The 16668-nt window shown below is 42.3% G+C and overlaps 1 protein-coding gene across 4 annotated transcripts in view; it reads right to left on the bottom strand.

Annotated features, from left to right (window-relative positions):
* Positions 1-16668, bottom strand: part of Agbl4 (AGBL carboxypeptidase 4) — a 1287504-nt gene that overhangs the window by 99828 nt on the left and 1171008 nt on the right. For all 4 annotated transcript variants that reach the window (XM_074080185.1, XM_074080183.1, XM_074080187.1 and 1 more), the window contains exon 9: positions 3738-3849. In XM_074080185.1, the coding sequence (XP_073936286.1) occupies positions 3738-3849 (112 nt within the window). The remainder of the gene's footprint in view (positions 1-3737; positions 3850-16668) is intronic.

Here is a 16668-nt window from a genome sequence, read left to right as displayed (position 1 = left end):
CCAGACTCTAGGCTGTGCCCCTTCAAATTCATCCTCCTACCATGCACCAGAGGGTTGTTTTGGAATGCATACCTGATTGTGTCACTTCCCTGCTTAAATCCTCCAGCGGCTTCCATTCTCATGAAAATAAAGTCCAGCTGGTCCTTGCATCACAGCTTCCCTTTGTCCTTCTGTCTGCCCCCAACACTAGCCACACAGAATGACTTTCTCTCTCCTGAATGTGCTTCTCTGTGGGCAGATACACATACTGTTTCCTCCACCTGGAAAGTTCTCCCTGCCTGAGCATCCCTCCTGTATCAGGTGTTGCCTCCTAGGTTGGGCTTCTACACCCTATTCCTCCCTCCATCAGTGCACCCAGAATAATTGTCTGTGAAGGCTGTCTCCACCTGGCTCCAGTCAACACCTTGAAGGAAGTGAGTGAGGAGCCATACTCAGATCATGGAGGATCTTGCTGAATCTTTGCTTGTTGATTTCTCTGGGCAGAAGGTCACCAGGACAGAAGAGAGGAGGTTATAAGCATTTAGAAACAAGTCCATGGCTGGTTTGATAGCATACACCTGTAATCCTAGTATGTAGTAGACTGAAAGATGATCACCAGTTCAAGGCCAGCCTGGGCTACATAGAAAGACCCTGTCTCCAAAAAAAAAGAAAAAAAAAAAGAGCCAGGCGCCAGTGGCTCATGCCTATAATCCTAACTACTCAGGAGGCAGATATCAAGAGGATGTCGGTTCAAAGCCAGCCTGGGCCAATAGTTTGTGAGACCCTATCTTGAAAATACCCCTCATAAAAAGGGCTGGCAGACTGGCCCAAGGTGAAGCCCCTGAGTTCAAGCCTCAGTACAGCAAATAAATAAATAAGATAAAAGAAAGCAACAAGTCTAGAAACTGTCCTGACAGTTCAGAAAGCTTGGAGTTGAGTGATTATGATTATATATGTGATACTGAAGGTCAGGAGAGGTACCTCCAGGCCACAAAGATGCCTCTAGTCAGATGTGAATTTGAATCTGATCCAGAAAATGTTTATTGAGGATTCGCTACACACCAGCACTATGCTAGGCACCTTGGTATCACTTTTATCTAGACAGAACATACAATTTTCCATCCAAACCATTATGCTCTTAACAGTGAAAGGGGCATTATTAAAAATACTCCAGGACAACCGGTGTAAACCAGCACTACCCCAACAAGGCCAAGACTTAGGACCAATCTGCTTATGTCACATTTTGTGCTTTATTAATAATTCCCAACATGCTTATAAAAATATCAGCATTTACTCGTTCAATGTTTTATTTCCCTACTATATTTCAAGGGTCAGGATTTTTCTCACTATTAGAACTGTAGTGCCTGGTATATATAAATATTTGTGGATAGAAGAAAGGAGTAAAAGATTGGACAAGGAACAAATCTCAGATGAAAATATAGCAAGAATGCACACCTTGATTGCTGCCCTCTGAGACCCTCAACACAGGACCCAGCTAAGCCCTTCCCATATTCTAGACCCATGGAAACTGTGAAATAACAAACATGTACTATGTTAAGACCTTCCATTCCCCCCAAAAAATATTGTGTAAGGAGAGAGGGGAGCAAGGAAGAAACTGAGGTTGCCGGGATCCTATTCTAGGTCGGCTCGACTCCTGCATTAGAGCCCTATGTACTTGGTTGAGGCATAAAGGTGTGGACTTTCAGGAAGCAAATAGCTCAGCATCCAAGGTGTACTTATTGAGATCCAACAGCTGATGATTAATCAATTCATGCCATAAATAATTTAATGTCTTTGTACCTAAGTTTCCTGATCTATTAAACATAGACAAATGCCCAGTTTGTGAGCAAATCAATAACTTTTAATTGATGATGGCAATGGCAGGTTGAAGTCTTTCCCTTTAGCAATTCTAACCCTTTTTTCTTGGTTCCTTACCAGTTTTCTCATTAAGATTCACCTAAAACACCACTTCGTTCAGTGGCTCCTTAACTATTGTTCCACCTGGTTCAGTATCTGTTCTTCCACTATGCCTCATTCTCCTCACTGTGAATAAGTGTTTTGTACCAATAAACCATAATAAATTTGACATAACAGGATTTGCCATGTTCAATTCAACTCAATTCTTCCGTAATAGATATTATGGAATATCTATTATCAGCCAAATCAGAAAAAAAAAATGTAGGGGCTATTGTCTTTGAGAAGGAAGTAACAGCAGGAGAAGACATTGTGTCTCTATCAGAGAAATTGCAGCTGGCACTGACGTCAGAAGGGAGAGCTCATCAGACTACAGAAACTTCTGGAGAAAGTTGGATGCAGCTATTCTCTGCAAGTAAAGTTGGTCAGCATAGCATGAAGATTTCAGGGTAAAGGGATTTGATGAGCACAGTTGGAAGCTTCTTTTGTAGACAAGGAAGGATGACTTGAGAAAGAAGTCAATGTACTAAAGAGAGAAATGGTAAGGGAACAAGCCCTAACACAGAGTATGGGTCAGAAAAGGACCCAGAAAAGCAAAATTCATGTCCACAGTCAAGAAAACATAACTATGTTGAGCTTAAGGACTTATTTCTTTTACTACCTCTTTCTTTGTAGGTATTTGTTTTTAATTGCACATTTATGCTTCTCTTTAATTAAGGTTACTTTTATTGGCATTTTCAACAAGAATAAGTGGAATGGGTTACACTGGGGCATTTCTGAAGTACCCCAACTGGGAACTTCGCTGTCTTAACCATCACCATCTGTCACCTGATGGGACTTAAGGCGTCATAAAATCACAATCATCATAGTTGGAAAGGACTCAGATGTAATTTTGCTACAATATCTTCCAAACAATTGAGTATCCTCTATGCACCATTTTTGACAGTGTCATTTAGCTTCGAGTTGAACACTTTTAGTAAGGCAAAGCTCACAACTCACACACCCACTGATCATCAGGCAACTCTCGTTGCTAAAAAATTCTATTTCTCTATAGGCACTATCTCTTCCCATGTCCCCCATCTGAAAAAAAAGATCCATCTTGCTCTCTCTCTCTCTCTCTCTCTCTCTGAAAGCTCTTCAGAGATGATAATTGCAGAATGCCTCTAAGTTATGAAACCCCACTGTCTTCTATTTTTCACTGACAATAATTTGTTCCTCTGAACAAATTTGGTGTAGATACCCATGTTCTTTTTTGCCTAGCTCCCCTCGTTTCTTCTCAGACAGTGGGCTCTCTTCTCTGTGAACAGAGCCCCTATTCCAACCATGTGGTTGCCATAGAGCTGTCCTGTATTTATATACCCTTGCCTCTCAGACCACCTCCTCTTGCCAGAGGTGGGCATGTCCTCCAAGCCTGGGCAATCAAACGAGAGCAAGTCACTGTAGTGGTGGGAGTCACATGGAATGACACTTGTCAGCCATGTTCCCTACGTGTGGAGAAGGTCAATCTGTAGTCTTCAATTATCTAGTGCACCACTGGCATTCTTCTAATAAATTCTCTATGTTGTATTTCTTTAGCTTGTAAGCAAAGAGCTCTGACAAATATGGCAATACTCCACTATATTTCCTTCATCTTACAAGACCACCATAACTGAAAGGGTGAGGGAGAAGGGATTGGGAGGAGGCACTTGGGCCAGTAACATTCAGAGATGAGCAGGACCAGTGCCTCTCTAGTTTTGCCCATGTTGTCCTAGTTTGAAGCTCCCAGTGAACTTTCCCACATACCACTTCCCTTTCCCAGATCAAGTCATGAGGCTAGCAGCTGAGGACGGCATTCAGATACTCACTGGGTCATTGTACATCTGGATGATGAGCTGTTTCACCCCATGCAGTGTAGGGTGAACCCATGGAGATGGATCCAGCCAGTGGCGATTCAGATCAAACCCCATCAGAGAGCACCTAAACAATACCCAAAGGAAGAGTCAATACAGATGGGACAGGCTGAACTTATGTCAAAACATAGTTAGGAACAAGAGAAGTAACTATGTCACTTACTAGCATTTATCATTTTTCAGAGATTGTTCTAACCAGTTTACTTGAATTAATACATTCACTGCTATCAACAACCTTATGATGTCCCCACTGTTGTAATTCCCACTTCATAGAAGAAAACACTGAGCACAGAGGTTCAAAATGATGTCCTTAGACACATGCACATCTTCTACACAAAGCAGTGGAAATAAATGCTCAGGCCCAAACCACTGATGTCCCTTTTTTTCCTTTTTGTCTCATACTTACGGTTAACTCAGTGTATCTACCTTCAAATCATATCGACAATATTTTCATCACTTCCACTGATAGCACCTTGAACTTGGATCAAGGTCTGGTGTATTTATCACCCAGTGGTCAGAATGATCCTCTTAAAACATAAATCAGATTATGTGTCTCTTCTGCTCAAATGGCTCCCTGTTCTATGCAGTATAAAAGTCCAAGTCTTTACAACAGGCTACAAAGCCCCATGTGGTCCACCCTCTTAACCTCTCTGACCTCAGCTCCCACTATCATCCCTCTTAATAATATGAGAAAGAATGTATGTTCACAGGTTTACATCCATTTATAATTCAGGACAATTTATTGTTACAATTTAACGAGGCAATGCATGTAACAAATTTAGCCCAGGTTCTGGTACATAATAAGCACTCAAGAATTTTGTGCTGTTGTTTTTATGGCACTTTATTATTATTTTATGCTATGTCTTTTATTAGTGACATAGACTACAAGTTTTGCAGGTCATAGGAAGCTGGAGTAGTCAGAGATGACTTATCTCTTCCTTTAATCTAGGCATCAGGAAGATCTGAATTCAAATCCATGCTCTTTTCCTACCTAACTTTAGTAGGTATTTGTTTATATCCTTTAGGGAATCCCCAGCATCTAACTCTGTTATTAGATGAGGCGATGAGGTGAATGAGTTTGCTTCTCCAAATTATAAGTCAACAAGGCCGTGATTGTGCCTTTCCTCCTACCATGGAAGCCAGATGAGCCTGTTCCTTTCTCTTTTATCCCCAAAGCCAGGATAGTAGCAGGGAATGCAGATTCAGGCAACAGCTACTCCTGCCCAGGACTTGGAACCAGGTGAACAAGGTAGTGGGTAGTGTTACTGAGGAACAGAGGAAGATTATCACTGCCTGCTATTTTTTTAAGTAACCTATATTTTCAACTTGTTTTTGTAAGTACTGAGGTTTGAATTCATCACCTCATGCTTGCTAGGACAGTGCTCTACCACTTGAGCCACTTTTCTAGCCATTTCTTTTTTTGGCAAGGGTGGGGTTTAAACTCAGGGCTTCTGGTTTGCAAAGCAGGTTCTCTACCACTTGAACCACACCTTCAGTCAATTTTGTTCTGGTTACTTTGGAGATGGTGTCTTGCAAACTAATTGCTTGAGCTAGCCTCTAATTACAGTCTTCCCAATCTCAGCCTCCTAAACTGAGCCACCAGCACCCAGCTAGTTTGAATGTATCCCTTAAACATTCATGTGTTGGAAACTTAATCCCCTAATTTATTTGTTCATGTTATTTGGAGGTGAGGGCTTTTGGAGGTAATGAGGATTGAATGAGGTCATGGGATTGGGAGCCCCATGTTGGCAATACTAGTTTTATAAGTAGAGGAAGAGAGACCTGAGATAGCATGCTTGCTCTGTCTCCCCATGTGCTGTCCTGTGCTGTGTTATGATGCAGCAAGAAGACCCTCTCATGTGCAGAGCAGATGCTGGTGCCAGATTCTTGGTCCCCAACCCAATCTTGAGTATGTTGTCATAGCAACAAAAATGTACAACAATACTGCCCTTCAGAATACCCTTTTAACTGTTTGTTTTTCAAATCTGGCCTTTAGCTTCTGCTTGTTTCCCTAAGCCCACTCCTATAAATATCTTTCTGCCTAAGTGAGTGGAGACAATCCTTATTACTTTAGCTGAATGCATCCCTAACTGTATGACCCCATTGGGTCATACGTATAGAAAACTCCAGGAAGACCTTTTATTGCCCACTTCCCAGTGTCTGGTCACAAAGCAGAAGGACCATGGGTCCTTCTGAGTGCTATGCTCACAGAGCTCTTCCAACCCTCACTCAACATGGAAAATTTGGGAAGGAACACTGACCTCAATAACACAACTTAACCATAATCTACTGTACCCTTAGAGATGCTTACTCATGTGCTTCTCCTCTGGCCTCAACAATGTCTTAGCAAGGTCACCATTTTGCTCTAGGACACCTCTGTGATCTGGAACCCACTACCTCTGCAGGTAGCTTATCCTATTCTTGGACAACTCTATTTAAAAATTGTTCCACTTTTTTAGCTGAAGTTTGTCTCCCATTGGTCTCAGCCTTGATCCATGAAATTGCACAGAATGATGAGGTTATATTGTGGAGGCCAAGGGGTTTGGAATTCACAATTAGGTTTAAATTTTGGCTGTACTCCTTTTCAGCTATGTGACCATTTTAAAATTTCCTTTTTAAATACCCTTCTGGGGTTCTACTTTATCATATGTATAATGAGAATAACAACCCTGACCTTTTTTCTAGTTTGCGAACATGAACTAATGTATGTAAATGGCCCAACAGATCCTCAGAATACAGTGAACTTGAATAAATGATCACAAGTGATGACAATAGCCATGGTGACAACCGTAGTATCAGTGAAATTTTTTAAACTTAAATATCACCTCCTGCAAGGATGTGGAAGAGGATTTGTATTCCCTGTAAATGGGAGGCATGTGTTTTTTCTCTGTTCCTGAAGCAACCACTGCTTCCCCATTAGAGTTGCAAGAGCATAAGATGTAGCAACTGTTATGTTCCTGTATCAGACAAAGAGTCTGGATCACGGCAGACATTGAAGAAATAGTTGCTGAATGAACCTTTCCAAGCTCATATGATATACTTTTCATAACCATCCATGCACACAGGTAGACTCTATTTTTCAAGCCAGAAAAGGTAAGCTATTCCTCCAAGACCATATAACCAATACTCCATAGGTCCCCAGGGACAGTGGTGTTCCCCCTTGGCCATGTTGCTTCCAGGATTTCTTTGATTCAAAAAAGTAAGATTCAAAACTGAAGGAAAAGTGTTAGAGGCGAGAGATCCTAAAAGATCAAAACTTTTTTTGTGGTGCTGGGGATGGAACCCAGGGCATTGTCCATGCCAGTCAAGTGCTCTACCACTGAGCTACATCCTCAGCTCCTGAAAGATCATATCCTAGATCCAGCCTGCTAATGCAAATAGTGTGACTAGTAATTTAGTGATTCAAAGGCAACTTCAATCCTCAGAGAATTCTGGAGCTCTTTAAAAGCCAGGACATTTGTAAAAATCTTCACTGAGTATAACCTGTATGGGCACTTCTTGAGCTGATTTTTTTTTTTGTAGTACTGGGGCTTGAACTCAGGGCCCTCCCTGTGAGCCACTCCACCAGCACATTTTTGTGGTAGGTTTTTCCAGATAGAGTCTCATGAACTATTCTGGGGGTAGGATTTGAACTGTGATCCCCCTTATCTCTGCCTCCTGAGTAGCTAGGATTACAGGCATGAGCCACTGGCACCCAGCTTGAGCTGATTTGTAACGAATGCTTCTGCTGGGCACCAGTGCCTCGTGCCCGTATTCCTAGCTACTTGTAAGCCTGAGATCAGAAGGATCACAGTTAGAGGTCAGTCCAAGCAAAAACTTCATGAGAGTCCCCTCTCAAACAATAGTTGGGTGCAGTGGCACACACAGTGTCATCTCAAGTTACACAGGAGGCTGAGATCAGTACAATCATGGTTCCAGCCCAGTCCAGACAAAAGACTTTGCAAAACCTCATTTTGATGGGAAAAATCTGGGTGTGGAAGCACATATCTGTCATCCCAGCTACAGCAAGAAGCATAAAATAGGATGATCATGGTCAAAGCCAGCCTGGACAAAAAACAAGACCATAGCTCCCGAATAACCAGAGCAAAAGTGGCTGGAGGTGTGGCTCAAGCCATAGAACACCTGCCTAGAAAGCATGAAGTTCTGATTTCAAACTCTAGTATCACACACAAAAAAGAAAGAAAAAAAATGCTTCTAATGGCAGTCTATCAATAGTTACATATTTACTGAACAAAACATCCAAGCAAAGACACATGAGCCGTGGTTAGGGACCAAGGATATAGGACCACCTTCCACTGTTTCTGTCTCCTCCCTTCCCTGGGTCCCATGCTGTTCTTCATAAACAAAGCAGTTATACTTCCCCTAGGGAGGGCTCTTTCCGCTCTTTTCATATATGATTCTAAAGCATCAATAACTGGGCTGTAGCTCAGAGTCAGGGACTTTGAAGGAAACATACAGTTAAAATACAAATAAAACAAATATTCTAGGAAAAGGGTTGACATAATTTTAAAAAGAAACAGCAACTAGCCAAGATTTATCAATATTTTAACATTAAAAGCATGCACTCCTAAATATTTGAGATTTTTGTGGGACCGGGGTGGGAGTGAGGGCATAAGAGAGCATCCAGGTGAGGGTGTGGTGTGTGCAAAGTGCAGGGAATAAGAATGGCTAGAAACTATATATATTTTTAACTGACTCCTATTATGTCCTGCTTGTGCTTACTAGCTGTAAGCACTAGGAAGCTTGGTTCCATGACCAAGAAACACCTGCCTGAAAACAAGGGATGCCAGGCTCTCACTCCTCTGACTACTGAGTTACTGAGTGTGAATTCCCCTGTCTCTGTCCCCTTGATACTGTTCTAGTCTGCTATGGTTTTAAGATGAAATTTCTACATGAGCTCAAAATCAAGATCTATGTTCTGACAAGAATGGAGCTATTTATGGCACCAATGGGGCAGAACATCTGAAATTAGAACAATTCTAGAAAATGCAAATATTTGAAGGTTAAATTTATATACAATTGCATAAAATATAATCTTTCCTCTTGAGTTGTAGGCATTCAGGAATCTTTTCTTTCTTCTAAACTGTGCGCTTCATGAGGGCAGAGCCAACGTCTAAATCCCTGGAATGGAGTCTCCCCCTACTCCAACATTATCTACTACAGATCCAAGTGTAGAGAAGATTCAATAAATTTATTGAATAAATGAATGAATGAAAGAATGAATACTCTGCAGGTTTTCAAGCAACACTTAGGAAATTACTTACAGACGTATAGTCATGCGCAATATAACAAGATTTCAGTCAATGATAGACCACACATATGACAGTAGTCCTATAGGTTATATCACCTAGTAACAGCATAGACATCTTATTTTTTATAAGATGTTCACACAATGACAAATCACCTAATGATGCATTTCTCAGATGTATCACTTTTGTGAAATGATATATGACTGTATTTGAAAAATATTTAAGCATCTATAAAATACTAAACACAATAATTGAGGTAGTTATTATTTATCCTCATTTTTATAAACAAGTAATTAAAATCCAAGAAGTTGTTGTCACTTGACAACAACTAGAATATACAGCTGGATTTCAAGCCCAGGTCTTATGCCAGGCTGGTCCCAATCACCATAAGAAATCCCTCAATCCATCTGTGAGAATATGTGATCCCTTTAACAGATCACATTTGTCTGTTCCTCCTGTCCTTATCGCTCCCTCCTTTACTCAATGGCAGAGATACAACGGTTCCAAAGAATATTATTCAAACAGCAAATAAATAGTTCCATCTTATGAAAGGCATTGTGCCTTAACCCTGTTGTAATAGTGGTAGCCAAAATGAGAGCAGGGATTTCAATTCCTCTCCTTATGATTTTCTTTTCACCTCTTCTAAAGGATAGAGAAAAAGACAACTTGGCGACTCCAGATCAATCTTCCCTGAGCACTGTCAGGCTGCATACTCCTGGGAGCCTTGGCATTGACAAGGGGAGATATATGGGCGTGTGTGCAATTGTCCCCCAAACACAGCAGTTTCTCAACATTACCAATGAGCAGGATTGGATTAAGTATATTTGCACCAAAAGCAAAATAAATATTGCTTTATTTAATGCCACAAAAAGGTTGGGATTCAATTGCCCTTGGCCTGAGGCACCTTCTAGCTCTATTGATTGGCCATGTCAGAATGCCAGACAATCCGTCATCAACAGCGCCTGCAAAGTACTTAGCAGGTGGGCTGGACTCCGCTGTGGTATAGATGGAGAGGCAGTGTTCTTTGTCCCAAACACAGGGGCAAACCATAAAACATGCATTCCTCATTACCGCCACAAAGATACTTAAAGTATTTCCCTCACTTATCTTTGGAGATCACCACAAAAAGGAACTACCTGTGACCAGGACTTGAAGACAAAAAGGAAGATTAATAGGAATATAGGTTTCAAAGTCAGAAGGACATGGGTTTGAGTCCCAGATCTGCTGTCAAGTTGCTGTGTGACTTTGGACAAGTTCATCTATTTTGCTCAAACACCTTCAAAAAGCTAGAACACGGAATGAATCTACTTCACTCCCACTGAGCCTTCAATGCCAGCAGTGTCTGGCACATTGTCTATGTTCAGGGAATGGCATCAATGGAGGCTTAGAGGGTCAAAGGTCAAACAGTTTGTCCATAGTCTGGAAAGGCAGATGACAGAGACAGGACTTGAACCTAGTCTACCCAGCTCTTAATTTATGTTTTTAAGCCATCATTTTACTCTCTATCAGCAATTCTTGGAGTCAGGACAGAGCCTGATAGAGGATCTGTTCTGTTTATCCTGTGAGGTGAAGGATGATGTAATGTTCTTATTTTTAAAAGAGGAAAGTGAATCTTGAATAAGAGACTAGCATGAAAAATACTTGTATGCAAATCGGTAAAAGGTGCCCCCCTCTAGGCTAACAGTTACAAACAGGTGCCCTTTCTGGTGGGTGAAATATAAAATGATGCCTCTTATTCTGGCCAGACTTTGGGTTGGGAGCAGTCTAAGCCACCATTGGTCCCCTTACCAGGGACCTTTGGGCAGCACCCAAACTGCACATCCAGGTGAGACTCCCTGGGTTTGTAGCAAGGGCAGGATTAGCACCTAGGGGTTTTCTAATTCCAAGTTTCAGCCAAGTCTTTACACTTTACTGGTTGCCTTTTTGGCAAGGTGGTGGGATTGGGAGGTAAGTAGGGTGAGGGATCCTCAAATGACAGACCTGCAAAAGGGAACAGCCCCTCAACATCTCACAGGACACTTTCTCCCAGAAATTATTCCTACTGGCAAGGAAAAGCTTTGTTGAAGTGCTTTCTTCCTTCCTAGGCAAAGCATGCACTCCAAGGATTCACCCTCCATTCCTCCTGTCCCCTCCTTGGCAGCAACACACACCAGACTCCAGGGGCTTTCCAGAATTGCAGCTTAACACATCCTTAGAGCCAGTTGCTACCAGAAAGACTTGAGATTTCTTCAAACCCAATCCCACACTACAGATAGGAGCAAGCTGATGCAAGAGGGTAGAAGGGGTTTTCCAAGGTCACAAGCTAAGCAATGGTAGGGTTAGAAGTCCATTCCAGAACCCAAGGATAATATTTTTCTCTTTGTAAGAACACTGACAAGGAGTTTACTCCTTTTTAAAGGTCTGAGGGAGGACATTTTCTAAAGAAGCTCACTGCCCCTAGAGGATCAGAATTAGCAATTGCAATTTCTTAAGTGAAAAATAGCAGAGACACAAAGAAGTCCTTTACATTTTCCCAAGACCTGGGAGCTGGCAAGCCCCTCACCCACCTGCTCTGAGACGGAAAACCATCCTGAATCTGAGTGTAGACCCCAGAACAGTGCTGCCTGAATAAAATCCTGGCTCAGCTATGTATTATCTTTATGGCTGTACCTCTCTGTGCCTCAGCCCTGAGCTAAGAACTACAGATTTTGCCTTCGTCAAAGGGTTGCTGTGAGAATGAAATGAAATTGCCCATGCAAAATGCTGAGGACACTGTCTAGTGCTACACACCTGTTAGCCATTCTTATAATCTGACCTTGGTAGGATGAGCAGCATTCTCCACAATCTGTTCTTCACTTCCTATGCATGCAAGGTTACCATGTTGTAGGGTTTATGAGTTAATTGCAGAGTGTGTCAGCCCTCCTGCTGGCTGATACAATTCCACTGGTTCTTAAATTTTATCAAGCCTGGGCTATCCTCAGCCTCCACAACCCTATTAGCTGGTGCTTTTATGTGGTGCATAGACTGTGGTGCAGTGTTGGTGGATGTGACCCTGATCACATTCACAGCCAAACTAGACCAAGGTTAATTCCCAAGAATCCCTGTTCACTCAAGGCTCTAGCAGCAAGGTTCAGAGGCTTGGGCTCTGTTTATGTGTTCTGGGTTTGATTATTGGATTCCCTACTATTAACAGTGTGTATTTGAGCAAGTGATTCTCTGCATAAGTCAGCTTCCTTACCTACAATGAGAGGGGATCATTAAGAATCTACCTCACAGCCTCTGGTGGCTGTGGGGTGGACCACTCCCCCCAACTGCTTTCATTCCCAATAGCAGCTTTAGTCTCTAGCAATACCAGAAATACCAGAAATGCCCTTCCTCTCCATTCCCTTGCTAATCCTGAGGGAAGGGATGGAACTTTTCTGATTGCTTAACTAAGATAAGGAACAGTCTGTTGGGCCTCTTTTTTTGGGGGGGTGGGGGATGTTGTAAGCATGAGGCCAATGTTGTTTGTTTTGTCTTGGCAGTGCTGGGGCAGGGCCCTGGGCACACTAGGTAAGTGCTCTACCAGTGAGCTGTATCCCAAGGCTTGTAATTTTGGATGTGAAACCCTGCAGGAAATGTTCAGTCACGTGTTGTGTTTTATGGAGCCAGTTCATTTCCTCCTTTTTGTGGCTGGTGGGGAAGTTGAATTTTGGGAAGAAGTAAAAGGAAGCCAATTTTGGACATATATGGACTACGCCTTTCAAATCCTGCTTTTATCAATAATAGAGCTAATATTATGACCTCTACCTTTCTGGTCCCTGGATATCCTTCTATATTAGTAGTAGAATGAGAATAGAAGCAGGATTGTGACTAATTAAAATCCTTATATTGACAATGGAGTAATAAATATAAAATTCAAATTTATATATATATAAAAACAGTGACTGGTAGCTTGTATAAATTCAATTAATGCTTTGCATTGTTATCGGGGTTGTTATTTACTATTATTATTGCTCTGGTTTAGAACACGTTGCCAACTTCCACTCACCCTTCAAGACCCGTCAGAAAATAGCTCCCTCACTTCCCCACCCCAATACTACTGGCTGGGAAGCCCAGAAACCCTTGGGTGGCTTTCTTCACCAGAGTAGTTGTTTCCACTCTATACTGTATAAGAGCTGAGGCCACCTCATTTCCCAGTGTGTGGTACAAAGTATTTGCTGGATGAATGTTTGAGGGAAGGAAGAAAGGGAAGCAGAGGAAGGTGAGAAAAACAGGAGATGAAAGAAACAATGTAGTTGAAATTCTTCTTCCACAAAGGCAGTGTGCCAGCAAAGACCAGGTGTGAGCAAGAGCAGGCTGGTTTATGCCCATGGAAAAAACCCAGCAAGGAAGAGGACAGGCAGGGGTAGAGGAAGGGGGAAGGTAGGCAGTGGGAGATGAAGCTGGGAAGGATACTTGTGACACTGTGTGACCTAGAGTCCTATGCTAAATTGCTCAGGTTTCTGATGGTCAATGGGGAGCCACAGAAGGATTTTACATGGAGAACTGGTACTATGCAAACAGTGGTTTAGGAACTAAGACCAGAAGTGATGAAGTTCTTGATTCCATCTCATTGTTTTGCTTCTCCAGACTCCCCAGCCACTAATTCTGGGTTACTACCTCCTCAGAGGCCTGCCTTCACTGCAGAATCAATTATTAAAATCAACTTGCTATCAACTCTAACTTTGAAATGCGATTCAGTTGCTTGCAGAGACAGAGACAGGGAGCTGCCTCCACAGACATCTAGCCATCTGGCCTTTCTGTGGAACCTGGCTGAGAAGCTCATTTGAATAATTGGTTTTGGCGGTGTGCACTTGTGACTTAGACACCTGATTACACTGCCAGTCCCAATGTCCTTTCAGCCCTCATAGAAACATCACTCAGGTTACATAAAGCAGGAGAGTTTCTGGGAGGGAAGGGTCTGTCTGACCCCTGCTGTCACTCAGGCTGCATCTGAATTAACTCTGTGACTCACTCACTGTGTGACCTTGAGCAAATTGCTTAGCCTCTCTGTGGCTTAGTTTCCTTGCTCAAAGGAACACAGTGATTCCTGCCTTGCCTATGCTACAGGCTTCTCACAAGGGTCTAAGAGAAGTTGGGGGAGTTGTGACTTAGCTGAAATTCAAGCAGAAAGATTTAGGTAAGGATTTTGGTAGAGGAGAGCTCAATGTCAGACCAAGTGCTTCTGTGCAGCATCAGGAGTATGGTCCCTTGAATGAAGCTTGTGATGGTCCCTTCCCACCCTTACTCCTCTGATTAGTTACCAATCTACCTATGCCTCTGTTTCCTCATCTGTAAAATGAGAATTATGATATAGTTGTGCTGAAAATTAAAAGAAACAATGAATGCAAAATGCCTGGAACAGTGGTAGGCCCAGAAGATTTAATGATGTTATTAAATGTCATTGTCATCATTATCATTGCTGAGTCACAGACACCATACTTTGAAGACAGACAATGACAAACATCTGCAGCATGTTTGGAGGACAGAAGGAAGGACAGGGAGAAGAATGAATGTAAGCTTATAGGTGAAAGGTAGGAAGGCTTTAGGGACGTTCAGCCTGAAGAATAGGAGCTGGCAGGGGGTGGGAGTAGGAATGGTGAGTGGGGAGTAGGGAAGAGTAAAGATGCTCAATCTTCAATCAGCTGATCAGCTGCCACATAGAAGATGAGCTGGTTCTGAACAAGCCTTCACAGGGCAGAGGCAAAGTTACAGGTGGGAAGTTTTCACCTGAACATAAAGTCCTCTCTAATAGCCAGAGGTGGCATCAGAGCAGCATGATACCTTGGAGGAAGGGATCCACGTGTGCCTGGGGGTCAACAAACAGAGGGGCATGGTCAGCCCTCAATGATGCCAGACAGGGCACTGGACCAGACAGCTGTCACAGTTCAATGATATTGTGACAGAGGAACCTGGTGAGGGTGCGGGAAGGAAGGAAAACATAAATGAAGTGGAGAAGGAGGTACAGTGTCAAGAAGGGCCGGCATATCTCTGGACAGGGCAATACTTACTATGGGTCTTTGTTTTCTAGTTTGATGAAAAACATGCAGTTTTTATGCTGTCACAGAACAAATAGAACACTGACATGCATCTTACATTTTACATAACTGGTTTTATGATGTGTTCTACTTTGGACAGCTTAAAATGTTTCCTTCTATGGATGTTGAGGTAGAAGAGGTAGACTAGTTATAACGTACATGTGTGTTGGAAATACCCTGGTATTTCACCCTCTGCTATGTATAATGGCATTTTGCTGTGTTCTTTAACTCCCTTTGAAGACTGTTGAGCTATAGAGCTCCTGCTTCAGGGTCAGTTCTTGTGTCTTAGGCATACAAACCCACCTGTCCCTTCATGTCAGGGAACCTGGAGCAAGCTCGTTAGGACTTCTGTGCCTCAATTCTCTTCTCCATCATAGTGCTTTTGTGGGAATTGAATGAGATGATGCATACAATGTACAGTGAATAGGCACTTACTTCTTCACACCGATACTGAGCTTCTTACTGGTAAGGGCTGCCTCTGATTTTCTTCTGCTTCCCCAGGGCTCAGCACAGGACCTGACACCCAGCAGGCCCTCTATAAACCTTGGTTAAATTGGATTTGCAGCATCCTTTGCTACACAAAGATTGCCAGGGCCTAGAGACATAACAATGGTAAGCATCTGCAGATTGCACAGCATCCGTCTCCACCACAGGGTCTGCAGTATTGGGTCATAAATGGAATCGTTTCTGCACCACCCATAGACGTCTGCTCCTCCCCCACCTCCACACTCCCAAGAAGCACCAAGGTTTTCTGAAGATGAAAAATTTCACAGCATCCTGCTATCTTTTGGGTAACTGCGTATTTTATGATGACTAATAGGCAATTACTATGGTAATATTGCAATTCAGCATGTGTGAGGTTTGGGAAATGAGAAATTATGGGTAACTACTTTGGACTCATTTCTATGGTAACAAAAAGTAATTGTCATTAAATACCAGTTATACTGAGACTGTACCTGGTAATTATAGATTTTTATGTCCAGAAACATAAATAAAACCAATAAATTTATTCAAAGGTCTATGATTGTTTACTTACAGGTGACTCTATGGAATACACAATGACAAGCACCTAATCAAGAAATGCAAACCCAACACAGAGTTTCATATTGTCATATAGAGATGGAAAGTCTGTTTTTCAAATGCAAGGCAACTTGTGGACTACAAATGCTTAGAAAACACAGTGGGGTACAGGAGGGGGTAAGGCTGTCTTCTCTGCAAGGGAAGCCACAGGGAAGATGACATGGCAGACAGAGTGTGCAAATGCTGTCATGTGTGTGCATGGATGGACTTGCCTTCTGAACGACACTGAGAATTGCTAACTGATTCTAACCTCCTTCAGCCCATACCCCACTGGGTGCCTTGTAGCTTCTTGGCTCTGTAATGCCTGAAGTTGCAATATCCAACCCTCAAGACCTGAGGTTTCAGGTACCCCTGGACCTCTGAAAATAACTCACATTGCAAAACCAGTATCTATACCATTCTTCTGCTTTTTTATAATGTGGTAAAATACAACATAACATAAAATTTACCATCTTAACTAATTTCAAGTGTATGGTATTAACCCTATGTCCATTGTACCTCTAAACAATAACTCCTCAT

The sequence above is a fragment of the Castor canadensis genome, chromosome 7 (genome assembly GCF_047511655.1).
Source record: "Castor canadensis chromosome 7, mCasCan1.hap1v2, whole genome shotgun sequence".
Lineage (NCBI taxonomy): Eukaryota > Metazoa > Chordata > Mammalia > Rodentia > Castoridae > Castor > Castor canadensis.
Note: the sequence above shows the minus strand (reverse complement) of the source record. Positions and strands in the feature narration are given on the sequence as shown.